This window comes from Protopterus annectens, chromosome 9.part0 (genome assembly GCF_019279795.1).
Source record: "Protopterus annectens isolate FY-2018-M chromosome 9.part0, PAN1.0, whole genome shotgun sequence".
Lineage (NCBI taxonomy): Eukaryota > Metazoa > Chordata > Ceratodontiformes > Protopteridae > Protopterus > Protopterus annectens.
Window position 1 is genome coordinate 26522778 of NC_056743.1, and position 22894 is coordinate 26545671.

Here is a 22894-nt window from a genome sequence, read left to right on the forward strand (position 1 = left end):
AAGATCATATTGCTACAGCTGCTACCTATCCCTATGACTTTTCCTCCAGTTAAATGGTTGCATTGATAAGGCAGTCCCTATCCACAACAAATGCAATGAGAAGTTTAAAAACAAACCACGGTGGTGGAATACCTGTATAAATTAATTATATAACAAGAGAAATAAAATGCTTAATGCTTTTAAGAGGTCTCATTCTACCTATGTTAACAGCACACTTAAGCAAACAATCAGCGCTTACAGGAACTATTATGAAGCTCAAAGCTGAGTAGGAACTTAAAATATCCACTAAAACCAAAAATAACTGTGAATCTTTAACTATGTCAGGAAGTTAAGGACTAACATCCAACATTGTTTGGAGCTAGTCCACAATCACACTACACTCTCTGACCTAAAGGAAATGGCCAATATCCTAGCTAACAAATTTACTGCAAATTTTACTCCATCCACAGATACAGCTATCCCACATGTTCCAAAATCCCAGCCACCCCCTTATATTTATACGGAACAAGTTATTTCAGTCCTTTTAAAAACTAAGAATATTTCATTCCCAGGCCCTGACATCTAAGGTTGCCCGATGATTATCAGTGCCAAATATGGCCTTTTGGAACCCCTGCCAAATATGGCCTTTTGGAACCCCAACACAAACTCTTTAATCTAAAGCTCTCTACTGGTTACATTCCTGAAGCCTGGAAAACAGATAGTGTAATGCCACTGGATAAGGGTGTCCTAACCAGACTCAGTTTAACTGTAGACCCATTAGTCTCACTAGCCTCATATGTAAAGCAATAAAGTGTATTATCTCAGCCTTCATTAATCTAGAGATTGAAATTCTCTCAACTCTGGAACCTCAATTCTTTTTTTATCAATGGAAGGTCCTGTCTCTTTAACCTCATTAATTTATTTGAAAAAGTAACTGAAGCAGTGGACAGTGGTTATGTAGTGCATACAACATATCCAGACCTGGCCCAGACCTTTGACACTATTCCCCATGCAAGCATTATTGACAGACTTGGAAAAATGAATATAAATCCTTACATCATGTGATGGATAGCTAACTGGTTGTCTGACAGAACTTATGTGGTTAGATTACCAGGTGCCACTTCTGAAGGCCAAACAGTTGCCAGTGGTGTAACACAGGGCTCAGTTCTGGGCCCTCTCTTATTTGGCATACATTTTTCAGACCTTCAGGCCAGCACTTCTAGCTTATGATTAACTAACTTTGTAGGTGACTCCAAATTGGGTGTTACTATTCAATCTTCAACCGACTCACAATTGTTCCCACCCAGGTTACACCATGTTAATAACTGGTGCAAGGACAATGGTGTCAAATTAAATGTAAAAAGAAATTAGTAGAGTTCATTTTAATTTCACTTGATGTACAGGACATGCATCCCACCAATCAGACACTGTTGTAAGCGATCTGGGTACTCTTGTTGATGATTCCTTACCATTTGACCATCAAGTCTTCACAACAGTTCCGAAAGCCTTTTAGCTGGCCCATCTAATTTTCAAGGGCATCTCCACTAGATCCAAAGTTGATTTAATTCCCCTATATTCATACATTATCAAGCCCACTATTAGGATTTATCTAAACCTATCACACAACTTGAAAGAACTCAGATTCATAACTAAAAAGATCAATGGTCTCAAATATCTTAGTTATCAGAAGAGACTGACAGCCTTTTCTCTGTACTCAGTCTTTTACAGACTCTTCCATGGAGCTCTGAATCTAGCCTTTTGTGACAAGAAAGATCCAACTATTTGATCTCTTATTCCTTTGCAGAACTAATAGTATATCAAATACTAAGTTAAAGGAGCTATATTTTGATCAGCAGATAAATAAGAAATGTTGGCATGAAACAGTCGTATCCCAATGTGTCCCTTACCTCTGGAACACACTTCCACTATATATCAAGCAGAGTAGCACCTTTGCCATCTTAAAGGTAAACTAAGATATTTGGATGTACAGCCTCAAATTCTCAACCAGTCTATCTTGTCTTGCCCTCCTTGAGGACAGAGGGCAATTCTGAATAGGGTTTTTGGCAATGCTTGAAATGGTCTGCAGACATACTGCCTAGTACTTACGCTACAAACCTATGTCTGTTACTCTAGTAAGGAAATTACTTGTTCCTGGGTCTATATTTCTGTGAGTGGGTCTATATTTCTGTGAGTGCTTAGTTGTTTTTCTAATTCCAGGACTGCTGCTTCTTCAGGAATTAATTCCTCTAATTACTTATGCTTAGCCTGTTTCCAATTAAAGTGTTAAGCTTTACACTTAGTTACCTGAGTAACAAGTTTCTGCTGGATGGAATAGTTACTTAATTGATTACATGGTTTCCCCATTCTCTTTCAACTTCTTAAAGAGCTCTTGGTGTTATCAACCGCTAGAGGAACACTTAGCGGTTGATACACCACAATACCTAGTAAAGGCTGGACACACACAGTACAGTTGTGTACACCTACCATAAATGTAGATGTTCGAGTGTATTCAATGTTGCAGTCATCACACTTGGGTTATCTGCCTGCAGGTAGCCCTCAGTCAGCCCAAATACCAGAGTCTTGGGATTTCTGCGTCAGATGCTGTTGCCTCTTCCATGATGTCAGGTCATCAGGGGTATAAAATATGCAGCTGACACCATTACATCAGGTTTTCTTGCCCCAGATGTCAGGAGTCCCCAAAATAGTAAGCAATTACAAGGTGTGGAACACCTCCAGTAAAAAGTAAATACCATAGCCATAAGATATGGCCAAAAAGAGGATAGGTAGAAAGCATAGAAGAGTCAGGGGGCTGGAGGGAGGGTAACCAGGACTGCAACAGTGAATACACTCAAACATCTACATGTACACAACTGTGCTATGTTCTTCGTGTTTCACTGTTGCAGTCATCACACTTGGGTTGATTCCCAAAGCTGAGGAAGGGTGGAGGCAGTCAAGTAACAGTAAGGCTGGCTAGCAGGCCTTGTAAGACTCCTGTGGCAAATCCAGCCCTAGATTTAGAAAAGACAGGTAAGTGGTAATGCTTGGTGAAGATGTGTACAGAACTCCAGGTTGCAGCTTCCAGGAAGTCCCTGGTAGGGACTCCCCTGAGAAATGCTGTAGAGGTTGAGGTAGCCCTAATGGAATGAGTTCTGATCCCCTATGGGGTAGGTTTTCCATGGTGTTTGTAGCAGAAATGGATGCAGTGTGCTATCCATTTGGAAATGGTTTGCTTTAAAATGGCCTTGGCCTCTGCCCCTGTAGCAAAGCTGACTAGCAGCTGGTCAGATTTTCTGAAAGGCTTAGTCCTGTCAAGGTAGAACCCGAGTTGTCTGTGCACATCCAAGGAGTGCAGGATCCTTTCCCCTTTATTCTGAGGATTAGGGAAAAAGGTTGGTAAATGGATGGATTGGTTTAGATCCACACTGGATACCACCTTGGGCATAAAATATGGATTAGTCCTTAATGAAGCCCAGTCAGCATAGAAAATAATGAAGGGTTCCACAGCCATTAGTGCCTGTAACTCGCACACTTCTTGCTGAAGTGATGGCTAGAAGTAAGGCTGTTTTCCAAGACAGGAATTTTAACTGTGCTGTAGCAGCAGGCTCAAAAGGGGGGAAGTGTGAGCTTCTCTAGTACAAAGTTGAGGCCCTAGGCAGGAGTGGGAGCTCTCCTCAGGGGTCTTAAATTGTTAGTTCCTCTCAGGAACTGTTAGACCATAGGGTGAGAAAAGAGAGGTGGCTCAGTATTATAATGAGCTGAGATGGTCGAGGCAAGATTCTTAATAGAAGAGAAGGATAGGCCTTTGTGGAGCAGCTCTGCTAGGTAATCTAGGATTTGAGGTAAGGTGGGCTTGGCTGTGTCTCTTCCTTGAGATTGGCTCCAAAAACAGTACCTTTTCCATTTTTCTGAATAGGATTTCCTAGTACTAGACCTTCTGACCTCAAGGATGATGTCCAGCACCTGTTTGCTGAGGGTTGCTGGTGGTGTATTCAGGGAATAAGCCAGGATGCAAGGTTCAGGGTTTGCAGCTGAGGATTCAAAATCTGTCCCTCCTGCTGGGACAGCAGGGAGGGGGTCTGATGTAGGTGCCAGGTAGTACTGCTGCCAGACTGCATAGGAGTGGGTGCCAGTGCTGGTGAGGCCAGTCCGGTGCAATAAGGATTGTCCTTGGTTTGTCCTGTTTGATCTTGAGTAGTACGTTTGAGAGGAGGGGCAGAGGGGGAAAGGCATAAATTGAGAGGTTTTCCCACGTAAAGGACAGGGCATCCACTTTCCATGCTTGGCTGTGGGGATTTCTGATGCAAAATTTGCTCAACTGATGGTTTTGGGGGGAGGCAAAGAGGCCCACCTCTGGTGTGCCCCACGTATGAATGAGTTGGGTTGCAGTTTCCACTCGTGTGGGTCCAGTAGATTTCTGCTCAAGTTGTCTGCCAGTGAATTTTGTTTGCCTGGCAGGAATTGAGCTTGCAGGTGCACTTGGTTGCTCAAGGCTGTGTTCTACATGGCTGTGGCTAACCTGCAGAATGGGTAGGAAAGAGTTCCCCCCTGCGTGTTTACGTACCACATAACTGTGGTGTTGTCTGTCTTTATCAAGAGTTGTCCTGGAAGGATAAGGTATTTGAAGGATGTCGGAGCATTCTGTACAGCTAACCTTTCTTTCTGATTGATATGTAGGTGAATTTGTCCTGGGCTCCATTTGCCTTGAATGCATTTGTCAGCCATGTGAGCCTCCCATGCATAGTCTGATGCATCGGTTGTCAGGGTTTGAGCCGTGAGGAGTTGAGTGAAAGGGAGTCCCTTGTTGTGGTTGCAAGCCTCTGCCCACCAAAGGAACTCTGCCCTTAGACAAGGAATGCTAGGAATAATTGTTTCCAGGTCCTGAAAAAGTTGGCACCAGAGACTTTTTAAGTACCACTGAAATTTCCTCATATGCAGTCTTGCATATGGAATTAGTAGAATGTATGAAGCCATGAACCCTAGGGATTGCAGTATTTTTATTGCAGATAGCTGGGTTCTGGTGGCCATTAGTTTGAAGTAGCTTGTCAAATAAACCTGCTTTTCTGGAGTAAGGAATGCCATCTGGGAAGTTGTGTTCAAGCTTGTACCCAGGAATACAATTTTTTGGCTGGGCACCAGATGTGATTTCTTTTCGTTGATGGTGTACCCCAGAGAAGTTAGAAGTCTCTTTACAAATGCCAGGTGCTGAAGTAGCAATTCCTGACTGTTTGCCTGAATCAGGCAATCATCCAAGTATGGATAAATTTGAATATTTCTCTGGCTACAGTATACAATGGCTGGAGCCAGGCACTTTGTGAATACCCTGGGCACAGTAGATAAGCCAAAGGGAAGTACAGAGAACTGACAGTGCATAGAGCCTACCCTGAAATGTAGATATTTCCTGCAAGATTCCTTTATGGGGATGTGCGGATAAGCTTCTTTTAGGTCTAGGGTGACTAGCCAGGAGTTCTTGGCTAGCAAAGGAAGCAGTTGTAGTGTAGTTCTAGTGTAAGCATTTTGAATGTTGGGACCAGAAGGAAGGTGTTGAGAATGCACAGGTCCAGGATAGAGCGCCAAGAGCCCTCTTTTCTGGGCACCAGAAACAGTCTGGAGTAGAAACCCTGTCCTCTTTGCTCTATTGGAACAAGTTGAATACCCCTGATACTGAGAAGAGAAAGTACTTGCTTTTGAGCCTCTGCCCACTTGGTTTGGAGGAATGTCTGGCAACCCGCTTGGGGTTGGCAGTGAGTGGAAGCAGAATCTGTATCCCTGGGATACAATGTTTAGGACCCATCGGTCCTGGGTAATGGACATCCAGTTTTTTGCATGCAGGGCGAGTTTTCCTTAAAGGGGTGGAAGTGTACTTGGGCATGGCTGGGAAGGATGATAGACAAGTCAATGTGAATTTTTTCCATAAGGGGGTGGCTTACCACTCCCTGTTTTTGACGGGGGAGCACTCCACTGTTTAGATCTCTGCATACCCTGAGACTGTAGCCTTGGTGGTCTGTTGCCGCTGGGTTTGGGCTGAGAAGACCTGGTAAGGACTGGAAAAGACCAGTTTTTAGAAGGCCAATGCGTACTGAATCTAGGTGGCTGTACCTGTAAGAAATCTTTAACAGTTTGCAAAGATTTAGCTTTGTCCTCCATCTTTTTAAGAACGTCTGCTTTTGTGCCAAACCCTCCTGGTTTAATGGAAGAGCTAGTAATTTTGTTTTGACATGGTATGGCAAGATTTGTTCCTTCAGCCAAGCATACCTTCTCAGTACAGACCCAGTGACAGCAGCCCTGCAAGATGCTTCTAAGGCATCAAAACCACACTGCAAAGTATGTTTACTGACTTGGTTTGCAAAATGCATTAACTCTTGTAAATCTTTATTTTTGGCAAAATCTGGAAGCAACAACATTTTTTGTTTAATTAGTTCCATAATATGGTGCGGGTACTTCAACATTTGAAGCTGGCAATTTAAAGCTCTGATGGCAAGAGTTGCAGAGGTATATACCTTCTTGCCCCATCTGTCTAAAGGCCTCAAATCCCTGTCAGAAGGGGTAGATTTTTTGGCTGTAGTAGCCTTAATACCTTTAGGTCCCTGGGAAATGGTCTCTGGACCCGCAGTGGGATTCTTAAAGAGAAATTTATGAGAGTCGGGTACCATTTAGTACCTGTCAGGCTTTCTAGGAGCTGATGGTAAAGTATCAGGAGTAAGACTGGATTCCATGAAAACATCATCTACAATATCCAGGACAGGGGGTATAGCTAGAGGCCTGTGCTGAGGCAAGTCTAAAAATTCTCTGAGTCTCTTTTTGGACTGTGGGTAGTCCTGGCATTCCCAGCAGAAATGCACTCAAGGTATGCAAGGTTTCACCAAAAGAAAAGTCATCTGGAGGGGAAGCAGAGGGAATGGAATCCTCTGCATGTGAATTCTCATAGGCAGATAAGGGTATATCCTGGTAATCAGAGGGATCAGAGTCATCGGACTCGTGGTCTGTCGAATCAGAAGGGAAATCAAGTCTGTCTTTTAGAGGGGGAAAGCTGGCTTCCCCTAATTAGGAGGTCTTCGGCCATTCTAAGCATTTGCTTCTGTGGCATGGGAGCTTGAACATGTTCTTTAGTCATTGGATGTTCATTGTGTTACCCTGCTGCAGTCATCACACTAGGGTTATCCTGCCGTCAGGCGGTCCCGATGTGGGCCTGAGTTCCAAAGTCTTGGTGCGGCATCTGTTGCTGTTGCTTCTTCCCTGACATCAGTGCGCCAGGGGTATATAAGAGGCATCCGGCGCCATTTTCTTCAGTCTTTCTTGCCGCGCGGTGCCCGAAGCAGAAGCCGGTCGGCCAACACCTGAGATTTTCAATTCGAATTTCAGTCCTTAGTCTTCAATAAAGCTAAGTACACCATTGGGGAACCTTTTCTTGCCTCAGTCCGATGTCAGAAAAAGTTAACAATTGCATTTCTTGTGGGAAGCAAATACCTCATAAGGACTTCCATTCCTATTGTATTCCTTGCCTAGGCCCAGACCACGACGTCACAGGTTGTCTGTTTTGTGCTAGGTTTAATAAATGAATTATCAAACGCCGTTTTGACTTCGCACGACATTACTTTGGTAAGAAATTTAATTATATCATGCCGTTGGAGCAGCCGATGACCGGCATGCATAAAAAACACAAGGATAAGGACAGGCAGCCTAGGAACAAGTTAGACTCCGAGGCCTCTGCTGGGCCTGTCGCCGGTTCTCAGTGAGGCGCCTACGCAGCCCCTGACGACCGCAGAACTGGAACTCCAGACAGCTGCGGATTCTCAAGCGGAGACTACTAGGCCAACGCAGCCATCTTCATTAGGCCCTTCCGACACCGGAGCAGTAGTAGACCCCGGTGCAGTGGAAACACCTTCGGTTGCAGAAGGTGTCTTCAAACCGACTACACTCACCATTAAATCTTATGCTAAGCTTAAAACTCCTTTAAAACCAAAGAAGACTGTACATCAGTCTACAGTTCAAGGCCCCATGCCTAAGAAACAGATGCTTAAGATGGCTGAAGATTTGATTATCCTAATCAGGGGTTCCCATTCCCCTCCTGATAAAAGACCAAGACAAGAGGAGGATTATGCTTCCTCTGACCAGGTTTCAATTTCCTCAGATTCTTCTGAGGAACAGGATTACACTTTTCCACCTTATGAAGACTCTGATGCCAAAGACTCTATTCCCTCAGCATGTCCCCCTGAAGACTACTCCTTTGGGGAAACTTTACATACCATGAGGGAACATTTCCACTGGGAAGGCCAGAACTACTCTGATTCTAAGAAAAGGCTCCAAGAGTTCCTTTTACTACCCCAGCACAGACCTCTTGCTATCCCTCCAGTTTTAGATATTGTGGATGATGTTTACTTGGAGTCTAGTCAAAATCCAGACTCTCTACCTCCTGCTCCAGCCAAACCGGACAGATACTACAGAGTACCTGACTCACACAAATTCCTTTATAAAAGCCCTGTGGCTGACCCAGAAACAATTTCCCAGGGTCCTAAGGGAGCTAAAGCTTCTATGGCTAAAAATCCTGTGCCCTCGGAAAGGGATTCCAGAGCCCTAGATAGATGGGAAAAGAAAATATACACCTCAGCAACTCTGGCTATGAGAGCATTAAATTGTCAGTTTCACATGCTGAAATATCAGCAATTCCTAATGTCTCAATTAAAACAAAAAAATGAGCACACATGCTGAACAGTCTGAATTCAAGGAAATGCAGGATCTATTGCATGCAGCTGAACAGGTGGGCAAACATACTTTACAATGCGGATTTGATTCATTGGAAGCTTCCTGTAGAGCAGCTGTTATTGGCTCTGTCATACGTAGACATGCTTGGTTAAAAGAACAAACCCTTCCTGATCATGTTAAAGCAAAATTATTGGATGCACCTTTACAGCAGGATGTATTATTTGGTGTCAATGCAGAAGAGGTTTTAAAGAAAATGGAGGATAAGGCAAAGTCTATGCAGACGGTCAAGGATTTTTTGCAGGTACAACCCCCTCGTTTCAGCAGAAATTGGCCAATGAAAAACTGGTCCTTTCCAGCTTCTGACAGATCACAGAGGGGCAAATACAGATGCCCAAGAGGCAGAGGTCAGTCAAAGGCCCTTACAAACCTCGCCAATAGGGTACTGCTACCCAGAAAGGAGGAGAAGACAGGCCCCAAGCTAGCAGAAGACAAATACAATGACTCAATCCTCAAACTACCAAGCAAATCTCTCCTGGCAGCTCCCTTAGGAGGAAAATTAGCATTTTTTGCAGACAACTGGCACATCATCACAAAAGACAAATGGGTCCTAAACATTGTCTCTCAAAGATTCCACTTTCATGCCTTACCAAGGATAAAAGGAATGCCAAACCTGCCACCAAATCAATGGGCAGAGGCACAAAAACAAATTACAGCTCTCATGGACATGAGAGCCATTCAACATGTACCTACACAGGAGCAAGGACAAGGATTTTAATCAAGACTCTTTCTAGTCCCAAGAAAGGACAAAGCATGGAGACCCATTCTGGATCTTTCAATTCTGAACACCTATCTGCAAGTACCAAAATTCAAGATGCTAACACTACAGCAGCTTCTTCCCATGCTGGGCAAGAATGCTTGGCTAGTAACGTTGGACCTCAAGGAGGCATACCTGCATGTCCCTATCAGACAAAATTGCAGAAGATACCTCCGCTTCATTGCAGGTTCAATGCATTATCAATTCTCTGCACTGCCCTTTGGCTTATCTACTGCGCCCAGGGTCTTCACAAAATGCTTGGCACCAGTAATTGCATACTGCAGACAAAGAGGAATTCAAATATACCCATACCTGGATGACTGCCTTATTCAAGCAGAAAGCAAGGACATTCTTTTAAAGCATCTGGCATTTGCCAAACACCTTCCAAGTTGCCTAGGATACACAGTAAATGAAAAGAAATCAAAACTAGTGCCCTCACAAAACATAATATTCCTGGGTGCTAGCTTGAATACAATGGCCCAGACGGCTTATCTCATGCCAGACAAGCAACAACAGCTAACTCAATATTTCAAAATAATAGCAACAAAGACCCAACTCCCTGCAAGAAAAATTCTGCAGGCCTTGGGATTCATGGCATCTTGCATACTACTAATACCATTTGCAAAACTGCGTATGAGGAAATTACAAGGGTACCTGAAAAGCGTATGGACTCAGCACAGCCACAGCTTGGAAACAATGATACCACTCATTCCCCGCCTTCAACAGAAGTTTCTATGGTGGGCACAGGCATGTCACCTCAACAAGGGTCAGCCTTTCACCTTACCCACAGCCAGGCAAACTATGACAACAGATGCATCGGACTATGCCTGGGGAGCACACATGGCAGGACAGTGCATTCAGGGCAAATGGACTACAGATCAGAGGCATCTGCATATCAATCAAAAAGAAATGCTAGCAGTACAGAATGCCCTAACAGCTTTCAAGGACCTCTTACACCCAGGACAACTAATAATAAAGACGGACAATACCACAGTAATGTGGTACATAAACAAGCAAGGGGGCACCCATTCCTACCCTCTATGCAGGCAAGCAATGACCTTGTGGAACACTGCACTGTCTTACCAGGTTCAATTACAAGCACAATTCCTGCCAGGAAAGAAAAACACATTGGCAGACGACCTAAGCAGAAACATCATGGATCCACACGAGTGGAAACTAGATCCACAAGTATTTGAAATTATAGCTTAAAAATGGGGATGCCCAGACATAGATCTGTTTGCAACCCCCCAAAACTACCAACTTCAAACATTTTGCACAAGGACATTCCATCCACAAGCTTGGAAAGTGGACGCCCTCTCATTCAGTTAAAAAACATTAACAGTGTATGCCTATCCTCCACTGCCTTTTCTAGCAAAGGTACTGCTGAAAGTCAGATTAGAGAGGCCACAAATGACACTCATTGCATCAGACTGGCCACGCCAGCATTGGTATCCAATTCTGAGGAACATGGCCCACGGCCCACCATGGATTTTACTACAAATTCCTCACCTGCTCACCCAGCGAGACAATCAGATTCTACACAGCCAGCTCAAGACTTTAAACCTGGCTGCATGGAAAATTATCTAAACAACCAGCCAACACATCTATCCAAAGCTGTTATGGATGTCATTCTGGAGGCCAGGAGGCCCAGCACCAGGAAAACCTATTCAGACAAATGGAAAAGATTTTGTGCCTGGAACCAGGCTAAAGGCCTAAATCCCTTTGATCCAAACATTCCTCAGATTCTACAATATTTAACTGAGATGTTGCACAAAGGACTTTCCTTTTCATCTATTAAGATCCACGTCTCAGCAATTTCAGCGCATTATAACACGGATCCTCCTTTACTCTCACATCCACTCCTAAGACAGTACCTCAGAGGGGCTAAGAACATAAGACCGCCAAGGAGAGCACCAACTCCTACTTGGGATCTCAACTTTGTTCTGGAAAAGCTTACACTGCCGCCCTTTGAATCAGCTTTTTCAGCTGATTTAAAATTTCTTTCATGGAAAACTGCCCTGCTACTAGCAATAACCTCAGCTAGAAGAGTCTCAGAGCTACATGCACTAATGGCAGTGGAGCCTTTCCTCATTTTTCATCAAGACAGTCTCTCTCTACGAACTAACCCTTCCTTTATGCCAAAGGTGGTATCCAGTGTGGCCCTAAACCAAACCATTCATTTGCCCACCTTTTTCCCAAATCCCAAGAACAAATGAGGAAAGACTCCTGCACTCTTTGGACATTCACAGGCAATTACGTTACTACTTGGATAAAACTAAGGCTTTCAGAAAATCTGACCAGCTCTTTGTAGCCTATGCTACAGGATCACAAGGAAAAGCTATCGCAAAACAGACCATTTCTAAATGGATAGGGCATTGCATACATTTCTGCTACATGCATCATGGGAAACCGGTACCTGCTAACATTAGGTCCCACTCCACCAGGGCTACAGCTACATCAGCAGCCTTTCTCAGGGGAGTGCCAACCAAGGATATTCTGGAAGCTGCAACTTGGAGTTCAGTGCACACCTTCAGCAAACACCATCACTTACCTCTATATTCTAAGACTAGAGCTGGTTTTGCCACTGCAGTTTTGCAGGGCCTACTAGCTTCTTCTAACCCTGTTTAACTCCACCTCCCATCCTTAGCTTTGGGATTCAACCCAAGTGTGATGACTGCAGCAGGGTAACACAACGAACATAGTACAGTTTTGTACCTACCATTAATGTAGATGTTCGAGTGTTCACCATGCTGCAGTCCAAGTTACCCTCCCTCCATCCCCTCTGAACTAGCTGAACTTATCTATACCACTCTATCCTATACAACCTCTGTGGTGTATTTGCTTGTGCCTAAAGGTATTGTTTTATTTTTATCTAGCTATATATATATATATATATATATATATATATATATATATATATATATTTTGCCTACCTATTGGGGGCATCTGACATCTGGGGCAAGAAAAAATTGAAAAAAATGGCGTCGGATGCCTCTTATATACGCCTGGCACACTGACGTCAGGGAAGAAGCGACAGCAACCGATGCCGGACCAAGACTTTGGAACTCGGGCCAACTGCGGGACTGCTTGACGGCAGGATAACCCTAGTGTGATGACTGCAGCAGGGTGAACACTCGAACATCTACATTTATGGAAGGTACAAAACTGTACTTTTTCTAGGCATAGTGTGAACTGTGGGCCTGAAAAACCTGGTCATTTTAGTCTGAAACTAAGTAGTCGGTTTAATACGAACATCGGAAGGTCAGAATACACCCTCAGAAGATGGTGCCTGCACAGCGGCTCCAGACCCATCCAAGGTAGAGACAACCGCAGGTTCCATAATCAAAGAAGCATCTCGCAGCATACCGGACTCCAAATGGGTCTCAGCAGAGGCCGGCGAATCTGTAGAAGCAGTTATCAGGGGCTGCGAAGGCGCCTCACTAAGTACCGGCGGACTGGCGACTAGCTTAACGGAAGCGTCGTTGCCAATTTTGGACCTATGCCTTCTGTCTCTGTCTTTATCCTTAAGTTTTTTCGGAAGATCTGTAATCAGATGGCTTACCGAAGCCATTTCGGAATACGGTGAATGAGAGCGAAAGTATTCAGCAAAAAAGATAGCCTGACGACGATTAGTTTGGGCGTTAAGGCACAAAACCAGCGGTCTGGTCCTAAACAGGTGACGCAGTAAGAATGAAAATCTCTGTGAGGTATTTGCTTTCCACAGGCAGGACAATTGTTAACTTTTTCTGACATCAGTTAGAGCAAGAAAAAAGAATCCCCGACAAGGTACTTAGCTTTAGAAGACTTCAGGTTAGAAACTCGAAAAAACAAAAATTTCAGGTAGCGGCCGACCGGCACTTGTGAACTGCTTCGGGCTCCCGCACGGCAAGAAAAGCTGATGTAATGGCATCGGCTGCATGTTTTATAGATATATATATATATATATATATATATATATATATATACACATACACACACACACACATATATATATATATATATATATATATATATACACACACAAATATACACACACATATACATACATATATATATATATATATATATATATATATATATATATATATATATATACACATACACTGATACACACACACACACACACATATATATATATATATACACACACACACACACACACATGTATATATATATATATATATATATATATATATATATATATATATATATATACACTAGTCTGTCACAAATCACTCCTGACACTCTTTTCCACCCACTCCATCCTGCCTGTTCTTGCTCCTTCACCTCTCTTCCACACTCACCATTTCTCTGAACTGGTGATCCCAAGTATTTAAACTCATCCACCTTCGCCATCTCTACTCCCTGCATCCTCACCATTCCTCTATCCTCCCTCTCATTCACACACATATATTCTGTCTTAGTCCTGCTGATCTTCATTCCTCTCCTCTCCAGAGCATATCTCCACCTCTCCATGGTCTCCTCAACTTGGTCTTTACTTTCACTATAGATCACAATGTCATCTGCAAACATCATAGTTCATGGGGCCTACTATCTGATCTTGTCTATCAACCTGTCCATCACCACTGCAAATAAGAAAGGGCTTTCACCTCCATCTTAAATGCATCTGTCACTCCCATTGCAGACCTCACCACTGTCACACTACCCTCGCACACATCCTGTACCACTCCCAACTTCCTCATACAGTACCCCAACTCCTCTCTAGGCACTCTATCATATGCTTTCTCCAAGTCTACAAAGACGCAATGCAACTCCTTCTGACCTTATCTATATTTCTCCATCAACACTCTCAGAGCAAACATCACATCTGTAGTGCTATTTCCCGGCATGAAAGCATACTGCTGATCACTAATCATCACCTCCATTCTTAACCTAGATTCCACTACTCTTTCCCATAACTTCAAGCTGTGACCGATTAGTTTTATCCATCTGTAGTTACTACAGCTCTCCTTTTAAGTAGAGGAAAGCACAAAGCTGTCACGACTTATCACCAGAAGCATTTTGTGCTCAATGACGGTTCCCAGCTTTCTAGATCAACTTAGCAGCAGTTTCTTTCTGAAGCTGTACGATACACTTCTCCAATCTGAATGAGCAAAATATTCCCAAACCTTTGGAATTTTTCCCCACCCCAATACAATTTTTTTCTCACCTTCACCCTTTCTTCCTTCTGTCATCTTGCTCTTTCCCTTTCTTTTTGTGGCTGCACAAATAACACAACTGCACATCTTCATTTGGTATAGATTTCATGGAACTATACATCATTTTTATATAGCATTTATAATGCTTTGTAACCAGAGTAATTGTCTGTGATATTCAGTGTAACCCAACATATACTTGTATATAACCCTTTCAATGCTTTACAGTCAAAGCAATTTTCTGTGTTATTGAATGTGACTGAACATGTAAATGGGAATCTAAACTTAATGTATGACTGAGCTTTTGTTTTGTTACTTTTTTGTCCTGTGTTAAGCCTGAAAATGGTTCACATAAAGCTCTACCCCAGTTACCACATTTAAATAAATAAATGAATACATATTTGTATGTTCAAACACCATGGCTATTTCCAAAGCAAAACAGTTATAAACGGTCATATTTAGAGAGAGCCTGACTCCTGCAAAAACATAAAAATGACAGAGATTATCAATAAAGATTACAAGAAGACAACAAATAGGATCAACAAACAATAAAACACATGAGCAACCCATAAAGGCTATCATTGTTGTTTCAGATCATTCAGTGCAAGGAATGATAGCATGCTAGAGGTGAAAATTCACTTCAGCAGCAAAAAAAGTGTGACAAGACATTGAGCACTCTTGTATGATCAGAAGTCCCACTGATGGCCATGGCATGAAAGGTAACCATGAGCCCTCTAGTGATATCTGATTGTAAGACGTGGCACTACCACAGTTAACCTCATTCATTTTGTTAATGTCCTGCAGCAAGTACACGATGACTATCAACTATTAGTAAGAGATTTGCAGAAAGTATCCCAATATAGAACACACATTTTTTTCTTTTATATTATACCATCACCAAACCCCAACTCCCCCTTCCAGGTACAAGTTTTGCTTTACCCCAGTCTTGACGTACCCTTCCACTGGATGAAGTGCAATGGCACGAGGTTTCTCCAAGTTCCGCCAAAGCAGCACCTTCCTGTGGATGCCATCCAAGTTTGAGACTTCAATTCGAGAGGTTCCCGAGTCAGTCCAGTACAACTTGTCATGGATCCAGTCTACTGCTAGACCACCTGATGTGACATCAGAATAAAACAAAGCTGTTAGAAATAAGTCATTTTAAAATGTATTTTTTATTATGGTACTCTCTAAAACAGAACAACCTAGAAGCAAAACAGCACAACTTAAAAGCACTCAAACAACATTCCAATATTTAAATACTCTAGATGTCATTTGGATTTGGCCAAAGAACCTTTGTTTTTTCACTCGCTCCTCACAACCATGCACATAGCTTTACAAACACTAAGTACCTTTTCATAGCAATGAGTAGTTTTGAACTTTAAGGAGCAATATTAGAAAACCAGCAACTGCAGGAAAGGGAATACGACACGTCAATACCAGGTTTATCATCTTCTCATGCTTAATTACAGCATCCACGTTTTACATTTCTCACAAAGAAGGCTAGTGAAGGAAAACAATAAGGCAATCCACAAGACAGTAAAAGCCATTTTTGTTTACTATAGAAGAATTTAAACAGCTGCTATGATATAGTTTCAAAGCTTATACTTAAATGAACATAATAAACTAAGGAAAAATAATGGAAGTTCCAGAATCAAACTGGTTAATAACGACTGAAAACATGTAAGGGTTTAGAACCCAGCTAGGCAGATTTAATGTGGTGTGCAGTTCCTCAAGTCTAAAGGTCATTCTGATTTAAATCAGACTGGACCATATATACAATATACACAAATCCACAATGATACTCAAAGATATATACACAAGCAAACACAAGTGTTTTCTGTGTGTGTGTGTGTGTGTGTGTGTGTGTGTGTGTGTGTGTGTGTGTGTGTATACATATATTGAAATTGCACAACAGCACCACTGTAAGAGCAATCTCGTACTGGTAGGTAAGGCAATCAGCTATTCTGTTTATCACCTGTGGGTGGTAAAACAGCTGTCAAACATTAGTTTAGTCAATCCACTTAAATATATATATATATATATATATATATAAATATATATATATATATATATATATATATATATATATACATATGCATATTACAAAATGTAAATATAGATTAGCTACATATATGGATGTATTATTATACATTGTAGCAGATGGCATGTGTTTCATTGAGAGTTCAGTTCATCAAATTAACTTAACACCAGCATTAATTATAAAACGTGCATTTTATCACATATCTTCAGTATAGCACTGTGTGAGACTGCCCTGCAAAGGGGTTAGGGGAATTTGCCCTTTTTTCACTGTGTGATCTAAGACTATGAATATATAAATAGCAAGGGATATAGGGAGGGGTACAGGCTCATCCAGCAAAAAATACTTTTACATACTTAGTTCTTGCCCCATCATGGGACACAATGTTGTGAAACTGATGTAAATTAATGTAAACAGCAACTTCTGTAAATGGTATAAATAGTATTGTATTTTCAAGGCAAACAGCTACATTCTTGCATAAGCTAGACATGTTTCCCACAAAAATTACTGTTAATAAATAAGTGTTCTACTAAAACAAACTGTAAGAAAGGACAGCTACAATCCTGTTAATTGAGCATTTCAATGTAGGAGCAGTTTGTGTCTGGAATAGCAAATCTGAATAGTGCGCTGTGGCAAAGACATTCCAGGAAAAAAAAAGAAAAAAAAGCCTGAGCATCTTCCACTTGGAATACAAAGAGATGGAAGCTAGTTAAAAACCTTTGGACTGTGTTAAAACTGCTAATGAGGGCCAGCATTTTTTCTTTCTTTGTGGGATCATCAGTAAAGATCCTTTATATAGTTCCTTTTAATTTACCTGCACCAGTACTTTTCATTCTGATCAATATCCTTTATTATTTTATGGACTAGTTGTCTTTGTTGCACTAATTTATACCACACTCTTGCTGGTGGTAGAGGGCATATTTCACATAATTTGTCCATGCTAAAATAGATCCCGTGTTATAGCTTCTACTGCCTGAAACATTATTTAAAGAGCTGATTTTTTTTCACCAACTAGACAGAAAGCAGTACTGTGGTATGTCATTATGACAAATGTGAAGCATCTGCTTCAGACTCTTGCGGCTGCAGCTGAGGGGGTGGCGGCAACTGCCAACTATATGGTGATGCCAAAGACAGTTCCACTTCTTAAGCAACTAAGAAAGGAGGAAGACCTTTAGGAATACCTCATGGTCTTTTGTAGTATGGGACTGGAGTGACTAAGCTAAAATCCTTTCAATTCAGTTAAATTTAGAATCCCTGAAGGTTTTCACGGACGTGGAAGGGACTGAATATCAGTATTACAGTAAAGTTGAAAAAGCGCCGTTAGCTGCAGGTGGTATCTCTAAGAAACAAGCTCAAAAGTTTCATAGCTGGATATTTATTTTTTACTTAACAAAGATCTCAGTTAATATATAAACTATGTCTGAAAATTATGCTCAGATTCTGAGGGTTAACATACTAACAGTACAAGAATAGAAATGTTAGCCACTGATACATTTAAAAGGGTTTTGATAGCTACTTTGAAAAAGTGGGTATTTTGAATTTAGCTCAAGGATGCTGAAATATGTACTGTAAAGAGAATGTTATGCAATGAAACTGTTTAAAACTGTAGAGACTAAATGTATGCTAGGCATGTGTTAAATTCTGGTAACAAACAGAAAGCAGGAACTGTAGACATACTCTATTTTAACTGCAGGAAAGGTGGTCACGTAGCTACAGTTTTTACAAGTAATGCCATCCCTGTTGTGAAAACTATAACCAGTGAAAAGTATACTACTAATGCTGTTGAACTTACAAAATGCAAGAAACCGTCCGCAAGTACAGTGGAGTCAGTTTTTTGTTATTGCGCTACAGCAAAATTAATTAGGTGGAATGTCTTAATAACGATCAAGAACTACTTGGCTGCAAGAACTACTAGACTTTGACAGCATGGTTACATTTATAAAGGCACAGCATCTTTGTAAAACGAAGACCCTTACTTAAAAAAGGTGTTGTAAGACTCTGCATTCATGGACATAATAAACAGTACTCCAATACTTAAGAAGAAATACTAATTTGCTTCGTAAATGTGGTTTATACTGTTGCTGTAGTTCCCAATTTAACACGACACAATAACAAAGAAAGATTTCTCACTTCTAGGATTTGAAAAATCAAAAGGAAGATGATAATTTTAAGCAATAACCCACGTCTGGGTGTGGGTAATGGTAGATTTACCCACAGTTGGTGTGGTTTGGTCACAAGGGTGAAGCCCAAGTGACCAAACAAAAACAACCGTGGGCAAATCTGGCATTACCCACAACCAAACATGGTTTATTGCTATTATACAACGACATTATTTAAGAAAAATACTTACTTTTCTTAAATAATGTCTTTGTACAGTACCTCCGTGGTGCCCTTCCGTGGTTTTCCGCTATCCTGAGACTTTTTTTGATGTACTGTGCTTGTGTATGGAACTTGTGTTCCCATACTTACACAGTACATCAGCGCTGTGTAGAGGAAGCAACGGAGAAAGGAAGATCTCCGTTGCTTTTTTTAAAGCTATCTCACTATGTTAAATGAGTTTAACATAACAAGATGGCTTTAAAAAAAGCAACAGAGAAAGGAAGATCTCCGTTCCCTTTTGTAAAGCTATCTCGCTATGTTAAACGTATAACATAGTGAGAACTATAGCAATGGAGATCTTCCTTTCTCCATTGCTACCTGTGCTCACACAGACAAAAAAAAAAAATCAGGACATATACTAATGGAAAAAGTCCGGGCAACCGGATCTTTTTCCATTAGTATATGTCATATTTACAATGGGCATGCTGGTCGGGCTGGCCAATCAGCATGCATGTTTTGGAATGCTAATTGCCAGTCATTGTATAACTTTCTCATAAACCATCTTAGTCTGGGGAGAGGAACAGGCAAGCAAACAAGACTAGAAATACACCTCTGTCTACCCTGGAAAAAGTGGGAGGGCAACCACTAGACACACTCATAAGAGTGCATGAATTGTATCAAAATCAAAGCATACCCTCAGAAAGCCCTAAAAGTACAAAAATGGCTAGAGATACAGAGAGTGGAAGAACCTGTAGCATTTAGGGAGATATGTTAGCAAATGCCAGTGGTAGGGTAGCCTACAACAGTATAAATGAATTATATAACTAAACACCTCAGCCTGAAAGTGTTACAAAAGCAGGAAGTGGAAATGTTAATGCAGTCTGAAAGTGTTGCAGACCAGGAAATAAAAATGACTAGCATAACAAAAGAGAATGACTTATTCACTAAGATCGTGTATTCCAAGGGAGTGAAGTTAAGAAGTGTGGAAAATGCATAGCCTGAGCAGAATTATAAACTTTCTGCCAAACTAAAACAGAAAGTGCCACAAATGCAGAATTTAAACAGCTAATCAGTCTTCAGAAGGAGAAATGCAACAATAATTGTCTGGCAGCTGGAGAAATGGTTAAGGCTGTGAGCTATAATTCCTGTGGTACAGGGTTTGATTTCCTCAGCCCTCATTTGTGTCACCTTGCATAAGTCACTTGACCAGACAGTGCTTTGGTGCAACTGGAAATTTGGGCTAGGCTCATCAATGGTCTTCTGGATTGCAAGCTTAGTAACTATGTATAAGCCTGTAAGAAATGCTTCACTGGGATAGTAAAAGACAAAGAAACAGTACCTGGACAAAGTTCTAACCTATTTTTATCACTTAAAGACATAAACCTCAAGCAGGCAACAGGAACCATTTAAGAAAAGAAAATTAAAATGAAAGACAAATCATTTACAAACAAAAAACAAGAAAATAAACTGAGATAATGGTGTTCACTCAAACTGAGACAGAAAGACAGCAACATGAAGAAGAAAAGAAAAAAAGAAAGGAAATTACACACCGAAAGACAAGATAACAAGTAACGGAGGAGACCCAATACTATTTCTGCAGAGTCAAACAGGAACATATACAGTAGAAGGAGAGTTCTATGCATCAGGATCACAACAGAAAGGAACTAGGAAAAATAAATAAAGTAGGAATAGCAACTAATACTACAGAATACTGTTAAGAGCTGCCCTTCCTAGAAGAGTTAACACACTGAGACCCCAATATCTTTACATGTATGACAGGCGGCAATATCTTTTACCTCACAAGAGACCCACAGTGAAGAAACTTCAGAGATGGCCGATCTTCAAATAACCTGGATAAACTTTAAAAAAACCACAATGGGAAAATGTGGGTGGCATAATGCCAGGGTATTCCTATGGGCTAGACTTGTAAAGGCTTCAGGGCCATTAGCCTAGTACACACCTATGAACCTAGGACACTGAACATAAAAAAGCAAATGGGTAGAAGACACTGAACACAGCAAGTTGTATGGAAAGAAGCTGAATAAAATGTTCCCATTTCATACATATGCTTTGAGATACCAAATGATTCAATGTCCAAACTATAGACAGACAGGAAGAAGTACATCAGCTATCTGTGCCCAAGGCATTCAGTTAAGGATGTTATAACTCCCTTGTACTGAGCTAAGGATGTTACAACTCCCCTGATCCCTCATCAGACCACTAATAGAGTATAACGCTCCCTTCTGTATGTACCTCACCAGACACCTGCAGCAGCTGGGGAGACCTCAGAGGTTTCTCACCAAGATAATTCAGAGCCTTCAACACATGAACTACATGGACACACTGAAGGCCCTGTCACTGTACTCTACCTTATACGGTGCTGACAGATGACTTCTGCCTAGCCTACAGAGCAATCTCAGACCCTGCCCTAATGGAAATGCTGTACATTCACAAGTCAAATGGAACAAGATTTACTCACTCTAGGGATCTTACCCTAGCCTGCGACATTGACAGGACATGCTGGAGAGATAGATCCATCTCCCAGAGATTGCTACTCTTGTGGAACAAACTCCAAGTATACGTAATACAGAGCTCCTCAATGTCCCTATTTAAGCATAACTGCGACAACTAGATGGAAGATGGTACATTTACCCTGGGGGTGTCACCTCTGTCCCTCTTGGATAAGGGCAGTCGGTGCTGATCATAGACTCATGCTGCAAATACAGACCATACAACCTGGTCAATAAGGGAACAAGGGTATAATGAGGCTAGGCCCTTGTGCCTATAGCCTAGTAACCTCCTATGAACCTATGAAACCAGCTGATGAGGAGGGCACACAGTCACATACTAACAAGACACACTGGAAAGAACAAGACTAAAGCATGGATCCTAGATATATCATTTGAATATACTACAACCACCACTGTTGAGCCACCTGTAAAATACAGCAAGGGATTCCAATACATTCTACTTGTTTTAGACAATGCAACTAAGTACCCTGAGGCTATCTTCCCTACTTAAGGCTAATGCTACATCGCTAGCTAGGTCATTAGTCTTTTCTTCAAGAGCAGGGATACCCACAGAAATGCTGAGTGACAAGAGGACTCCATTTATGTCCAGCATAATGCATCAACCATGCCGATGTTTTAAGGGGAAGCTATTAAAAATTTCAAGAGTGCCATCCCAAGATAGATAGTGGAGTTGTTCTAATCAAACATTATAATTCATGCCAAGAAAAGATATTCAGTAGATGGTAAATATCAAGACCAGTTAATACCTCCTGTTTGCAGTGGAAAAACACCACAAGCATCGACTAAGTAAAGTTGCTATACAGCAGCACCCTTCTCTGCATGGTTAGAGATTGCTAGAGAAACTTGGGAAGAGGAGGATCTATGCTGAAAGTGGTGATGCCCACTGTATGGGAAGACATGTAAACTGCACAAATAAAACAATCCTTCTAAAATCTTTAGCTGTCTCAGTGCTGTTCTTCCGATATTTTGTTATTAAGACATGGAAACTGCTCAAGCCACACAACAACGGGTTGTATAACTGAAATGCAAGAACCAGAGAATTCAAGGCTGGAGACCAGGTGGTAGTTTTGGACTCCTCTGGAGAAAAATAAGAAGTTATGTACCTACCATAACGTTCCAAGTTAGTTGTCTTCTTCTCGCATTCTTTCTTGCTTGTCGGGCTTGGAGCCAATCCTCGGCTGCGACTCGGCCATCTTCAAAAGCTCGAGAACTGCTTACTGGCTCAAGGCCCCCCTATATCCCATGATGCCTGGCACTAGATACCCAGATCTCGTTTGGTAAACCTAACTACAGACATAATAACAATTATAATAATAATACAGTAAACATGTGGAAGGATGCATGAATCCTACTGGAG

General features: G+C 41.6%; 1 protein-coding gene across 3 annotated transcripts in view; it reads right to left on the reverse strand.

Annotated features, from left to right (window-relative positions):
• Positions 1–22894, reverse strand: part of LRP4 (LDL receptor related protein 4) — a 2374694-nt gene that overhangs the window by 650322 nt on the left and 1701478 nt on the right. For all 3 annotated transcript variants that reach the window (XM_044082533.1, XM_044082532.1, XM_044082534.1), the window contains exon 13: positions 15605–15761. In XM_044082533.1, the coding sequence (XP_043938468.1) occupies positions 15605–15761 (157 nt within the window). The remainder of the gene's footprint in view (positions 1–15604; positions 15762–22894) is intronic.